The sequence below is a fragment of the Staurois parvus genome, unplaced genomic scaffold (assembly GCF_062004578.1).
Source record: "Staurois parvus isolate SC_StPar_1 unplaced genomic scaffold, SC_StPar_1.0 ptg000657l, whole genome shotgun sequence".
NCBI lineage: Eukaryota > Metazoa > Chordata > Amphibia > Anura > Ranidae > Staurois > Staurois parvus.
The window spans coordinates 4,227,455-4,243,379 of record NW_028318453.1 but is presented as its reverse complement, the minus strand read 5'-3'; the positions used below and the strand labels follow the sequence as shown (position 1 = coordinate 4,243,379).

The window sequence follows — 15,925 nt, the reverse complement described above, 5'->3', positions numbered from 1 at the left end:
GGAAAAAAAATATTCCCATACTTCTCTTTTAAATAACATATTTGAATAACCCCTTTTTCTTGTACTCTGAAAGTCTTACGGGCTAAACAGAGCCAATCTGGACCATTGTTCTAAAAGCAAAATATGTGAGATTTTTTTTAAATTTTTATATCTCCAATATTTACGAGGAAAAAAACACAGTGGCAAAGAAGAACATTTCAATTCAAATAATAATAAAAAGGTCAAAGTCACATTTCTTTTTTTAAAGTATTCACATTTTCCTAATCCTGACTGTCCTTTCCCCCTGCCTCCCCAACCTATATCCCATAGCTCTCCTCATTCCTTTCCTTCATTCCCTCTATGTCAAAGCTTAAAGTGGTTGTAAACCCCTACCTATACCCAATGGCTGACCTCAGGGGATACACAGAGGTTAACCACTTGCCCTCCAGAGGATTTACCCCTCTTCCTGACCAGCCCATTTTTTGCGATATGGTGCTGCATTATTTTAACTGACAATTTCACGGTCATGCAGCGCTGTACGTAAATTTCTGTCCTTTCTTCCTCACAAATAGAGCTTTCGTTCTGTGGTATTTGATCACCTGTACAATTTTTATTTTTTGTGCTATAACCAAAAAAAGACCGACAAGTTTGAAAAAAAAAAACAATGTTTTTGACTTTTTGCTATAAAACATATCCAGTAAAAAAATAAGAAAAATCTAATTTCGTCATAAATTTAGGCTAAAATGTATTCTGCTAAGGTTTTTGCTAAAATAAATCCCAATACATGTAAATTATTTGGTTTACATGAAAATTATATTCTATTATTATCTACAAATGGCGGGATAAATAGTGGAATTTAATAGGAAAAATGTTTTATACTAGTAATGGCAGCAATCAGCGACTTATAGTGGGACTGCTGGACTGCGGCGGGCATTCTGATACTGGGGGGAACTGACTAACTGCCACTGACATCCCAATGACACTAATACAGTGATCAGTGCTAATAAAAAGCACTGACACTGTACTAATGACACAGGGCAGAAAGGGGTTAACATCTGGGGCAATCAAAGGGTTAACTGTGTGTTTAACTAGGGAAAAATACTGCTGTGTATTTCGCTGCTATGCAGAGAAATACACAGCAATATGTTAGTCCTCATGCACATTGGATGTTTTTACAGGTACTGTTTTTGGATTTTGGTGTTTCTTTCTACAACCAATAAACCCCCGAGCATGTTATCCTATGTGTTCATGCACACATAGACTGTAATCGACATTTTTTGGCTGGGACGTTTTTTGACTGCAAGTGGGTTTCTAGAGTTTTTAGCTGTAAAAATGCTCCAATGAGGTAAAATGTGGTACAACGCAGCTAACCGGAGTTTATGGACTTTTTTTGACACAAAAAAAAAATATTTTTTGGTAAAAAAAATGCTAAAAAACACAAACGCAAAAAAAATGGCAAAACGCTGCTAAACGCAAAAACACAAAAAACACTGAAAAACTGTTTTTAACATAACTTTACACAGCTAACGTTACTAGCGTTATTAAAATGCCCCGTGTGCATGGAGCTTTACTGCTGGCAGGAAAGAGACCTGTGTTGTTTACACACAGGTCTGTCCACTGGCAGCAATACTCGTCGATCGCCGGGTGCCAGCGGGGAATCTCCGTCCAGGACCTGGTGATCGACACCTGTAGCCGCCAATGGCAGCGCAGGAAGGTAGGCGTGCGCGCCCCCTACTTGGGAATGCAAAATCACGTTTATATACATGATTTTGAGCAGCCCTGCTGCCCTGTAGCAGTACTTCCGCTATAGGCCAGCCGGGAAACGGTTAAACAAACCTTCCTACATAAGTTGTATCTGTTTATTTGCAGCCATTTGTCCTGTACATGCTTGTAAAGCTCAGAGATTAAAATGATTTTTCACAGACCTACAAAGCAGCGGGTGGGGAGCAGCAGTTACACACTGTATAAGGGGAGGGAAGGAACACACCCTCTTCACACAGCAGACAAGAACAGAGCTGGGGATGTCATTCAGCAGGAGGTCCCTCCCCTCACCTTTTTTCTCTTGGTGTCAGGAAAACTTGTCAGAAGTGACTCATGCAGATAGCAGATAAAGGAAGCAGCAGACAGAAATGACACTTTGGAGCGAGGCAAGTAAACATTATAGAAATATGTGCTTTTTTCAGGTTTCATGTCTGAGGTTTACAGACACTTTAACTCATCATCCTCTTCTTCTCCCCCTCCTCCTTTCCCCAGTTGCCTTTTACTTTTTCTCCACGCTACACCCATCGATCATAAACTCTACTAGCCTTTGTATACAGAAATGGTGTATGTTTATTCCATAGGCTTATTGATGACATAGGCAGTATTATACATTGATTGCCCCCTTTCTGGTATAGTTGAAAAAATAAGCCAATGGCAGGAAGCCCTAGCTGTCATAGAAGGTGACTTCACATTACCTATCGTGTTTAGTTGTTCAGGGCACCGCACTACATTTAACAGTTCTGTAATATGAAGATTACGACATGGTGAGTTTATAATTTAACTGTCTAGTTGTTTTCAGAATGACGGTGTCATAAAAAGCTACACATACTTTAACATTGTCTACTTTAAATACAGAATCCATAAAAAAAGGTAACCTCTCTCTCCAGCGGTAACTGCATGTTGTCTAAAAGCATCTCTCAACTAAACCATTATTATTATTTTTAGATAATCTTGTTCTTTTCTTTCACTCAGATTTGAAAAGGGTGGAAAGGTGAATGAATTACAAATTTACAATGGTTTCGCAATGTACATATGGCTAGATATTATTGCTAGCAGACTTGCTTTAGTTGGTGTTCTCTGTGTTATCACAGCCAACTACAGCTAGTGAAGATCCACTGTGCTTAGGGTTTCATCTTGAACCAGGGGCACACAAATATTTGCAATTTACTGAATAAAAAGGTAAAAAAAACAAATATTCTTCAATTACCAAATACGATCTAAAACAAGAATACCATATGCAATGCTACCCCTGCAGGAGCAGCTTGGTAGACTGGATTCTCTGTTCTTCCTCAACTCTGAGAACAACCTCAGTCCCTCTGACACACCAGGTTAAGCAAACATATACTGCAGTGCTAATGGGAGCACAAATATAGATACCCTGCACATAACTAAGGTTCAGTATCAAAAAGCAAACACCAGACAGGTTAGTAGAAAATTAACCAAACAGATTTTCACAGGCTGCAGTAAATAGCATTATGCACATAAATGAGTAAATAAAGATTAGGTCAAACACAGCTCACTTGGCTTTAGCAGCATAGAATAAAGTTCTATGCAGCTAACTTAGAGTAAACCTGCCCACACGGAAGAAAAATATATTTTAAATATATTTTAAAAATATTCTTCCCAGATATATTGACATATATTTGAAATGCTACAATTTTGGTCATTTTCAATATATATATATACCATATTTTCCGGCGTATAAGGCGACTTTTTGACCCTTGAAAATCTTCTCAAAAGTCGGGGGTCGTCTTATACGCCGGTATACGTCAGGGCGGCACTTTTTAGGGGGGTGGCGCGGTGCCACCGCCGCCCCCCCCTTACGACGGAAGGGACACTAAGTACAGGGGTGGGCAGAGGGCTGCTGTATCTTACCTGGCTCCCACGACGATCCAGTCCAGGAAGCGCTGCTCCTTCAGTCACTCTGGCCACTCCCTCACTCCTGCCGCTCGGCTCCGCCTCCTCACCGGTGATTGGCCGCCAGAACTGTAGCTCAGGAAAGGCACACAGGTGGCCAATCACGGGCGAGGAGGCGGAGCCGAGCGGACCCGCGAAAATCGAGTGAGGGAGCAGCCGGTAAGTGTGCAGTGCAGAGGTGCTGCTGCAACCACATATGCTGGCTGCAGCAGCACCATACTGGAACAGGGGTCAGCAAGTGTCATTGGTGTCAGTGGGAGGAATAGTGCCCCATCATTGGTGTCACTGATACTAATGATGGGGCATTATTCCTCCCACTGACACCAACGATGGCGCACTATTCCTCCCACTGACACCAACGATGGGGCACTGTTCCTCCCACTGACACCAACGATGGGGCACTATTCCTCCCACTGACACCAACGATGGGGCACTATTCCTCCCACTGACACCAACGATGGGGCACTATTCCTCCCCCCACTGACACCAATGATGGGGCACTATTCCTCGCTCTGACACCAATGATGGGGCACTATTCCTCCCACTGACACCAATGATGGGGCGCTATTCCTCCACTGACACCAATGATGGGGCGCTATTCCTCCCACTGACACCAATGATGGGGCGCAATTCCTCCCACTGACACCAATGATGGGGCGCTATTCCTCCCACTGACACCAATGATGGGGCACGATTCGTTGCTCTGACACCAATGATGGGGCACGATTCCTCCCACTGACACCAATGATAGGGCGCTATTCCTCCCAAGGACACCAATGATGGGATGCTATTACTCCCACTGACACCAATGATGGGGCACGATTCTTCGTTCTGACACCAATGATGGTGCATGATTCCTCGCTCTAACACCAATGATGGGGCACTATTCCTTCCACTGACACTAATGATGGGACACTATTCCTCACACACTGACACTAATGATGGGGCAACATCATTGGTGTCAATGGGAGGAATAGTGCCTCATCATTGGTGTCAGTGGGAGGAATAGTGCCCCATCATTGGTGTCAGTGGGAGGAATAGTGCCCCATCATTGGTGTCAGTGGGAGGAATAGTGCCCCATCATTGGTGTCAGTGGGAGGAATAGTGTCCCATCATTGGTGTCAGAGCGAGGAATCGTGCCCCATCATTGGTGTCAGAGCGAGGAATAGTGCCCCATCATTGGTGTCAGAGAGAGGAATCGTGCCCCATCATTGGAATACCATACCATATTGAAATCAAATCTGATGTTTTTTAATTTTTATTTGGTGTGCGTTGGAAGAGGGGTAGTCTTATATGGCGAGTATAGCCCAAACCCTATATTTTAACAGGAAAAGTAGGGGGTCATCTTATACGCCTAGTCGTCTCATACACCGGAAAATACGGTATATATATATATATATATATATATATATATACTGTATGTTGAAATGACTTTTTAATAAGTTCTAATAAATTTGAGGAATATATATAAAAAATATATAATTTTTTATATATATTCTTCAGATTTTGTTTAACATAAAAAAGTCATTTTAACATATATTTTTACATATATTTGTAAATGCATTCCAAAAATGTTACATATATATATAATATATATATATTCAGTGTCTGCTACGCCTCTCTGCCAATCCCTCCACTGGCTTCCACTCGCCCAACGAATAAAATTCGAAATACTAACAACAACTTACAACACCATCCACAACTCTGCCCCCAGCTACATCACCAACTCAGTCTCAAAATATCAACCAAACCGCTCTCTTTGATCCTCCCAAGACCTTCTGCTCTCTAGTTCCTGTGTCACCTCCTCCCATGCTCGCCTCCAGGACTTCTCCCACATCCCATCCTATGGAACGCCCTACCCCAATCTGTCCGGCTGCCTCCTAATCTATTCACCTTTAGATGATCCAGCTATTACCTTTTGTATCACTCAGCCCTTCCTCCTAGATTGTAAGCTCTTGTACCAAATTGTATTGTAACTGTAATGTCTACCTTCATTTTGTAAAGCGCTGTGCAAACTGTTGGCGCTATATAAATCCTGTATAATAATAATAAATAAAAAAAATATATATATCTACATATATATATATCTACATATATATATATATATATATATATATATAATATGCCCAAAATTGTAGCATTTCAAATATATGTCAATATATTTGGGAAGAATATTTTTAAAATATATTTCAAATATATTTTTTTTCCATATGGGTAGTAACCCACAAAATCAGTAATAAGTAATGGCATTACAAAACAGTAACAGCAATGATAATCAATACTGTAATAATTCCTTTGTAGGCTACAGTAGGCTATAAGTAGGCTATAACGACTTTAGGATGTACTCTATATCAATGGTAGTGGTGACATTTAAGACTCAATAAAGAGTTACTTCTTACTATGATAAAGAGTTACCTCTTATAATAATGGTTTATAAAGTTTCCTTTAGTTGAGAGAGATGCCATTAGACAACATACAGTTACCGCTGGAGAGATTCTGTTCTTTAAAGTAGACAATGTTAAAATACATGTAGCTCTTAGTGAGTCAACAGAACTTTGCTTGTTGACTCACTAAAGAGTTACCTCTTACTATGGACAACAGGCAAAGTTCTTGTTAAGGGCCATACTAAAAGTAAAGACAGAATGGAATACCCATATACTTTAACAGGGCAGTGGAATGCCCATAGACAATAATGGAAGGGAAGGGAATGCCCAAAGAGAATAATGGAAAACAAAACATAAACTCATTTGCAGGCAAATCTGAGAAACATATCAATTTCACCTTTCCCAAAAGTGTTCCCCAAGTAGAGTATCATATCGTAAGCAGCACAGTGGTTAGCACTTCTGCCTGGCAGTACTAGGGTCGCCAGTTCAAATCTCAACCATGGCACCACCTGCCTGGAGTTTCCCTGTCTGTGTGGGTTTCCTCTAGGTACTCCGGTTTCCTCCCACACTCCAAAGACATGCTGGTAGGTGAATTGGCTTCTGTTTTAATTGGCCCTAGTATGTGTATGTATGTAGGTGAGTTAGGGACCGTAGATTGTATGCCCCTTGAGGGTTAGGGACTGATGTGAATGTACAATACATATATGTAAAGCACTGCATAAATTGATGGAGCTATATAAGTACCTATAATAATAATTGTAAGATTGAAATTATTTGGGATTATGGCTGTTTTCTATGGAAAGACAAATGTGAATGACAAAAGTGAATGCCTATAGAGTATAATGGGCTACAAAATGTGACCTGGAGTCAGAACCATTAGACATATCACATAAATCCTTAGCAGACATACTTTCCAAATTCAGTGGTGATGTTTAAAATTGAGATTAAGCAGGGTCATTATTGTTTTTTATGGAATGACAATGGTGAATGACAGAAGGGAATGCCCAAAGAATATAATGGAAAGCAAGATGTGGCTTGGAGACTAAACCATTAGGTATATGACAAAAAACATTAACAGGCATACTCTCCAAGTTCAATGGTGATGTTTAAAATTTAGATTAACACTTGGTTCAAATTTGTGCAGGTGGTACCGCTGTGGGACCCGCACAATTACCTGCAGCCACACCACCTACACAGAGGGATGCGGGACCCGCAGGCAGGTGCCATTAATTCTAATGGCACGCTGCCCACACTGCAAATCGCAACAGTACTGGAAACCTCTCCCAAGTTCAGTGGCTATGATTAAAACTGAGATTAATTCTGGTCCTGCCCGAAATTGGAATATTTCTGGAGAGAAGTTCGCAGAATCACCCAAATATTCACGGATCTCTCAGTCCCAGATGATCCTGCCTTCTTTCTCCTCCACTGTTTCCACTTCCCTATAAAGACCTTCGCCACCTACTTAATGCCGCCAGAGCCTGCATTACTCTAAATGGAAAGATCCAACTCTCTCCTTCCATTTCGATGTGGCTTAACAAGGTTGAAGATGTTAATACTTTAGAGCAGCGGTTCTCAACCTGGGGGTCGCGACCCCTTTGGGGGTCGAACGACCATTTCCCAGGGGTCGCCTAAGACCATCGGTAAACACATATTTTCGATGGTCTTAGGAACCGAGACACCGCTCCTCTGACTCAGTCGATGTGTGGGCGGGATGACACGCTGCCCTGTCACCTGGCCACACCTCCGGGATCCCTCAACAACTCCGCCTCCTCGCCGCTGATTGGCCACCGGAACTGTAGCTCAGGAGAGGCACACAGGCGGCCAATCAATGGTGAGGAGGTGGAGCTTGGAGAGGAGGAGCCGAGCGGCAGCGCGCGTAGATCTAAGAAGATCGAGGGAACTGCCGGAGTAAGTGAAGAGGAGAGCGGCCAGAGAAGGAAGACAGCTGACAGGTAAGTGAGAGAGCGAGCCCAGGCTGGAGCAGGGGTCAGCAAGGTAAGTATCATTGGTGTCAGTGGGAGGAATAGCCAACAATGGGGCACTATTTCTCCCACTGACACCAATGATGGGGCACTATTTCCTCCCCCCCCCGCACTGACACCAATGATGGGGCACTATTCCTCCCCCCCACTGACACCAACGATGGGGCACTATTCCTCCCCCCCACTGACACCAATGATGGGGCACTATTCCTCCCCCCACTGACACCAAGAATGGGGCACTATTCCTCCCCCCACCGACACCAACGATGGGGCACTATTCCCCCCCCTGACCCCAAAGATGGGGCACTATTTCCCCCTCCACCACACTGACATCAATGATGGGGCACTATTCCTCCCACTGACACCAATGATGGGGCACTATTCCTCCCACTGACACCAATGATGGGGCACTATTCCCCCCACTGACACCAATGATGGGGCACTATTCCCCCCACTGACACCAATGATGGGGCACTATTCCCCCCACTGACACCAATAATGGGGCACTATTCCTCCCCCCACCGACACCAATGATGAAGCACTATTCCCCCCCCTGACCCCAAAGATGGGGCACTATTTCCCCCTCCACCACACTGACATCAATGATGGGGCACTATTCCTCCCACTGACACCAATGATGGGGCACTATTCCTCCCACTGACACCAATGATGGGGCACTATTCCTCCCACTGACACCAATGATGGGGCACTATTCCCCCCACTGACACCAACGTTGGGGCTCTATTCCTCCCACTGACACCAACGATGGGGCACTATTCCCCCCAGTGACACCAACGATGGGGCACTATTCCCCCCCCTGACACCAACGATGGGGCACTATTCCCCCCAATGACACCAACGATGGGGCACTATTCCCCCCACTGACACCAACGATGGGGCACTATTCCCCCCACTGACACCAACGATGGGGCACTATTCCCCCCACTGACACCAACGATGGGGCACTATTCCCCCCACTGACACCAACGATGGGGCACTATTCCCCCCACTGACACCAACGATGGGGCACTATTCCCCCCACTGACACCAACGATGGGGCACTATTCCCCCCACTGACACCAACGATGGGGCACTATTCCCCCCACTGACACCAACGATGGGGCACTATTCCCCCCACTGACACCAACGATGGGGCACTATTCCTCCCACTGACATCAGTGATGGGGCACTACTCCTTCCAGTGACACCAATGATGTGGCACTAGTCCTCCCACTGCAAAATTACAGTTATGAAGTAGCAACGAAAATAATTTTATGGTTGGGGGTCACCACAACATGAGGAACTGTATTAAGGGGTCGCGGCATTAGAAAGGTTGAGAACCACTGCTTTAGAGGATTTGATACTCACTGCCCAATATAAGTGGGAGCAATAGACGAAAACATGGTTCTAATGGAATTAGTTTTGTCTATTCTGACAAAGGCAAAACACTTATGGCACCCTGTTCTGGAGACTGAATAGTCTCAGCCACTCCCCCTTCCATTTGCCTTCAGTCATGCCCCTCCCCCTTTTTTTTTCCTCTTCTTCTTTCTTCCTCTTGCCCCCCTCCTATCTTTTCCTCCTTTCTCGCTAACTCTATATGTTTTCACTCTTTTTTCTTTCATTTCCTCATTTTCCTGGCTACCTTAGAAAACAGGATGTCCAACTAAGGAGACTATGTATTTTCAATCGATCATATTGATACTGGAGATGAAGTTCACTTCCCAGTTCCTAGTGGTGTCAATTATCTGCTGTAGCCAATAGCCAACCCCCGGACCTTTATAATCTGACTAGGGTCTCTGCTTTATATTGAGCTGGCCTTCTTACGTTTTGACACCACCTTTTTTTAGTGGCCTACAGCTCTTGATATTTACCTAGTGACTTTACATTTTGTATGCTTTGTACACTTTCTGTATGCCTTTCCTTTTTTTTGGTTATATGTAGAATACTTGGTGTTAAGAGTTCTTATCTCTTGTACCATTTTTTTGAATGCCTTATTTGGATAAATAAAAAAAAATTAGATTAAGTGGAATTATTATTGTTTTCTATGGAATGACAAAAGTGAATGAAAGAAAGGGAACGCCTATAGAGTATAATGGAAACAAAATATGAACATATTTGCAGAAAAATCTGTGCCGCGTCGCAATTTAAAACTTTACCACAGGTGTTCCCCAAGCAGAGTAGCAGATTGTAAGATTGAAATTATCTTGCGTCATAATGCTTTTCTAGGGAAAGCCGAAGATAAATGACAGAATGCAGTCCCTACAGTCAAACATTGTGGAGGTTCACTGATGTTTTGGGGTTGCTTTGCTGCTTCTGGCACTCTGATGTCTTGACCGTCTGCATGGCATTATGAAATCTGAAGACTACCACAGAATTCTGGAGTGCAATGTAGGGCCCAGTGTCAGATAGCTGGGTCTCTGTCAAAGGTCATGGGTCTTACAGCAGGACAATAACCCGAAGCACATGTCAAAAAGCACCCAGAAATGGTTTAAGACAAAGTGCAGGAGAGTACTGAACTGGCCAGCAATGAGTTCAGATCTCAATCCCACACAGCACTTGTGGAGAGATCTCAAAACAGCAGTTGGGAAAAGCAACCCTTCCAATCTGAGAAACCTGGAGCAGTTGGCGAAAGAATAGTGGTCCAAAATTTCAGTAGAGAGGTGCAAGGAACTCATCGATGGTTACAGGAAGCGACTGAATTCAGTTATTTTTTCCAAGGGATGCACTAGAGGGTGTCAATAATTTTGTCCACTCCATTTTTTCGAGTTTTGGGTGGAATGTGTCAAGATTTGGCTTTGTTTCTCCACTTTTTTTGTGTCATACCAATACAAACAAAATAAACATGAGAATGCCTAAACATTTGCAATTGCAAAAATATTCTGGATGAACTGGTGCATTATCTGACAGAAATGCAGGAGTGCCAATATTTTTGGCCATGACTGTATATACTGCTGATGAGAAAATGTATTTAGCAGTTTATATTTACTAAAATTATTGCATTTGCATGTTTTGTGTACTGTAGAAGACTGGATATAGTGAATGCAGGGTCATGGGTTTAGTAGCACTTTAAAGTATAACTAAAGGCAAAACTTTTTTTTCATTTTGGACAGAGTTAAGATGGATTAGAACACCTATTCGTTTTTTATTGCTGTCAGTGTACCTGTTAAGAAGATTCGCCCTCTCTATTTGTCCTGTTTAGCATTATCATCGAAATTGAAAGTAAAAGAAAACCCCAAATTTTGGGTTGTTCCCCAAAAACTAATAGAGGGGAAAATTTCCAATGGGGACACTAGTTCTGGTGATCTGTGAGTCCCCAAGAATTCTCTTAATTTGCAGGGATTTCCCTCACTTCCTGTTTTGGCTATGGGACAGGAAGTGAAGATAAATTTCCCCAATGAGATACGGATTACAAAAAATAAACTGACAAGGGTTATAACCCTCCCTTAGTCTATCCAAAATGAAAAAAACCTTTGCCTATAGTTCTACTTTAAGGGGACCTGTAAATGCCCTTACGCTAGACTTAGGAACGCAGTATATACAGAGGTCCCTTGACGTGTGCACTGCATCTTACACATATATTTGTAAATGGGTGCCAATTTGGTTGTTTTGCAGACTGGCTGGTAAGTTTGCTGGGAAATCCTTTGTTTGGCATACCTGCCCTTAATCTATCCATTCTTAAATGTGCTTCTACTATGGAGGCTCTGGAAATTCAGGACTACAGTTAGGGCTCCAGTATATATAGAGGTCCATTGGCGTGAGCACTGCGGCTTACACATATACTTGCAAATGTGTGCAAACAAAGCCCTCTGCTTTTACCGTAAAGTGTTAGACAGGGCCAATTTGGTTGTTTTGCAGGCTGGCTGGTAAGTGTGCTGGGAAATCCTTTGTTTGGCATACCTGCCCTTAATCTATCCATTCTTACATGTGCTCCTACTATGGAGGTTCTGGAAATATAGAGTTAGGACCACAATATATACAGAGGTCTCTTGGCAGGGGCACTGTGACTTACGCATATATTTGCAAATGCATGCAAACAAAACCCTTTGCTGTTAATGTAAATGGGTAGACATGGCCAATTCGGTTGTTTTGCAGGCTGACTGGTAAGTGTGCTGGGAAATCCTTTGTTTATGTGCATTGCCCTTCCTTGCTGCAAATGCCAGTTATAGGTTGGGGTGGGTGCCACTTTTTGTACAGTTGGACAAATTGGGTGCAGGGACGCACTGGACGTCTTCACTGCCATTGTGCTCTTGCTTGGAGTCACAAGCGTCCTTGTGCCTTTAAGGAAGGGTGAGCTCCCTCCAGGCATACCTGCCCTTAATATATCCATTCTTGTGTTCCTACTATGGAGATTCTAGAAATTCAGGACTACAGTTAGGGCTGCAGTATATACAGAGGTCCCTTGGCATGAGCACTGCAGCTTACACATATATTTGCAAATGTGTGCAAACAAAACCCTCTGTTTTTAACGTAAACTGTTAGACAGGGCCAATTTGGTTGTTTTGCAGGCTGGCTGGTAATTGTGCTGGGAAATCCTTTGTTTGTTTGTTTGTGATATGCATTATTTTTGTTGTCAGTGTACCTCTAGGGAATTTTCCTGTCACAGATTCACCAAAAAAGTGAGAAGAAATTTCCCAAAGTGAGGGGCATTCCCCTTTTGGTTGTTCCCAAAATAGGTGTCCTTGTCGGAAGATTTCCCATTGCCTTTTGTTCTGGGGACAACTAAAGTTTTGTGTTTTCCCTCACTTTTTTTCTACATGACAATGGTCAATGGTCATTGTGCGAAAAGGGGGACACATACAGCAATTAAAACTTGACAGATGGTCTAACCCTTCCACAACAAACACAAAAAAAGCTTTGCCTAGAGGTACACTTTAACATTTGTGTTTGCTGCTGTGTTGATAATTAAACATGGACCTGCCATGAAACACATTCTGGGGCTGCCTCATTACAAGCTGTCTAGTAGCACCCAGACTACCTGCAGACTGTTAGTTGGACCGTTGAGGAGCAGAAGCATATTGAGGGAATCCAGAGTTCTGTAAATATTTGTTCAACTGAAAACAATATGCAAACCAACATAGCCCTGACTGGTTTAAAGTATATGTCAATCCTTACCTTGTAAAACAACCAATTCAGTTGAAAATAAAAATACAAGGAAAAATAAATAAATAAATAATAGATACATTTTTCTTTTATTTCAAATACCTTTTTTCTTTTAATGGAGTATCACATGACCTCTGTTCTCAGCTGCTGCATGAGGGGCTTGGAGAGGTGTGGGTAGAGACTGCAAAGGGGGGGGGGGGTGTTAGCAAGAGGCAGAGAAAGAGCATTACACTGATCTTCCCAGAGAATGTCTCTGGAAGGTGGGCGTGTCAGCAAATTTGGCCATTGGAGGAAGGGTAGGCTGTGATCCCAGCACAGCCAGAAAACTGACAATGCTGGGATGGATGTGCTTCTATTTCTAGTGTGGTCAGATTGAAATAGGAAAGCAGGAGGACTGGTAGGATCACCAGGGATTTCACACAAAGGAAGCAATACAAAGAGGACAGGATGCTTTTTAACACAAGTTCATGGTACAGCAGACACATATTAGGAATATGAAATATTTGGATAACATACAGTATAATACAATATCCTCTTCAATTACATTAGTTATATTTAAAAAGAAAAACTTTAATATTTACAGTATACTATAGTTTACTCCCCAAGTTGTGACCTCAGTGCTCAGTCAGAGGCTGCGCCCTGCAGCTCTAACAGAGCAATGGGAGAGTGACAGTACTAAGGCGTGAGCGGCCAATTGCCAGGGCTGAACACTCATGTGGGGGTGGAAGTGTCAGTTCTGACACTATTTGACACAGCTGCTTACCCAGCGGGAATCCTGCAGCAGGAAGAGCGGATTGGTGAGTATCCTTTACTGTTTTGGGGGTGCTATCACAAGGAACTATCAATTTACCCTAAATAGGAAAAGTTACAGTGTCTCTTTAAGCAACACTCCTTTAAAATACAAGGATACTAAAAATTGTTTGAAAGACAACACAAGATTGGACATACTCTATACTTGCAATTTTAACGATAGCTTTGGACAATAACATTGGCCACAGTTCAGCTTCACACATTGTTGCTGGAAGAAGCAACTTGTCATCTTCACTAAATGGAAGAGTATCATCCACTACAACCTTTCTCCAGCATCCCTGTGGAAATTAAGCAACAGAAAGACGTAAAGTAATAAAATACATGTACACAAACAGAAACTGTGATTCAGAGCAAGTTATCCAACTCTCCTACACAAAACCCTCCCACTGCTTTCCTCTTGTGGGCTGGGTGAAATTATTGAAGGCTTAAATGAACAGAAGTCACCAAAATTGTAGCTTAGCACCCCGCATGCACACTTTGCGTGACAGCCACTAATAATCTGTACTAATTTGGAAGCCTTTGAAATCCACTTCCGACTTGGTTCCTTTCACTGGTATATGTATATATAAATATCATTGCCAAGTGAAGTTGCAACGTGCCATTTATTCTAAACAACTGCTCCAAAGCTTTAATTTGTCTTTGAAAACATCTGCATCATATATTATTAAAATTGGGCATTTGCAAATTTATTATGGCATGCCAACACAGAAGCAAAATGTCAGCAAAACAACTAAATAATAACACTAGAGAGAAGTGGGTGGAAGAGATAATCTACTGTATCATTACATAAGGAAACTTTTCCTTATTTTCCAGTAATTTTGCACCATAGATCTCTAGTACTTTGGTAGTTGGACAATGTATTTTATCATAAGCAATTTATTTAAAGCAGACTTTTAACCAAAATCCTGCCCTGAATACTGTTAAGGAAACAACCGCTGTAGAAAAATATATTTTAAGGATGATAAAAATACATAAAAAGAGCTTCAAAGTGAATCTGTACATCACATATGGGAATAAAGTGTAACTCCAGATTGTAAAAGAGCAGGGAAAGGTACTTTGAAAAATGAATGCATATTTCATACACCATATCAGTATCAAGTCACAACATTTTTACAGGAATACAGACAAGCCCATTCTAACTGGATATCTTACAAAAAAACTCTAGGACTACAGTATAGCTTCCTTTCTTAGGTAGGGTTCTTGTAGAAATTGTTAGGGGTTTGTGAGCAGCAATGGTGGATTGTACTACTGTCTGATAATGACTACATAGTTATAAGAACAATGACACTTGGCAGTACGGTATCAGTGGAGCCTCTCTTCTGATGTAACAATCTCTTTATCTATCTGTGAGGGTCACATTTTTCCCCCTGACCTTCCCGAATGCAATTGACACTTTTTCCACTAACCTCTAATGAAGTGGTACATTTCTTCTAGTGATATCCAAAAGAAAGCGGTATACTCCCTCCTTGACCCCAAATGCAATAGGCATTCTTTTCACTAACCCATAATACAAGTGGGTATTCCTTCTGACACTGACCACTATTGTAAGGGGAACCTTCACCTACAGAACAGGAAATTAAAGGGGGGCTTCTGTATTGTCCACAAATATAAGGGCGCTCTTTTCCACTGAGCACCAATGTAAAAGTGCACTACAGTGATCCCCAATGTAAGTAGGAGTAAGAAGAGACTAAAACTTTACTGTCTGCATGCCTTTTTTCTTTTTCTTCCTTTTTTATGAAGATTATGTATTATATACTGTGAGTTGTAGATATACTAGTTTTTACTAGGGGCTCCTTAAGACCTTTACAGAAAAAAGACTTGAGAAAGGTTACACTAGAGATAGTATATTCTCTCAAAAGGCAGTTCTCAAATGAAATTCTGAGAAATTCTAATGGCGTGTACTGTGCCAGGACAGGGTCCTCTGGCACCCAGGTCCAAGATGCCAAATGTACTTTTCTCCCCACCTGAGACAAATAGTGCTTCACATTTATG

The 15,925-nt window shown here is 42.2% G+C and overlaps 1 protein-coding gene across 1 annotated transcript in view; it reads right to left on the bottom strand.

Moving 5' to 3' along the window:
• ADGB (androglobin) overlaps positions 1 to 15,925 on the bottom strand; it is a 387,180-nt gene that overhangs the window by 251,066 nt on the left and 120,189 nt on the right. The window contains exon 6 of the mRNA XM_089694277.1: positions 14,072 to 14,211. Coding sequence (XP_089550403.1) covers positions 14,072 to 14,211 — 140 coding nt within the window. The remainder of the gene's footprint in view (positions 1 to 14,071; positions 14,212 to 15,925) is intronic.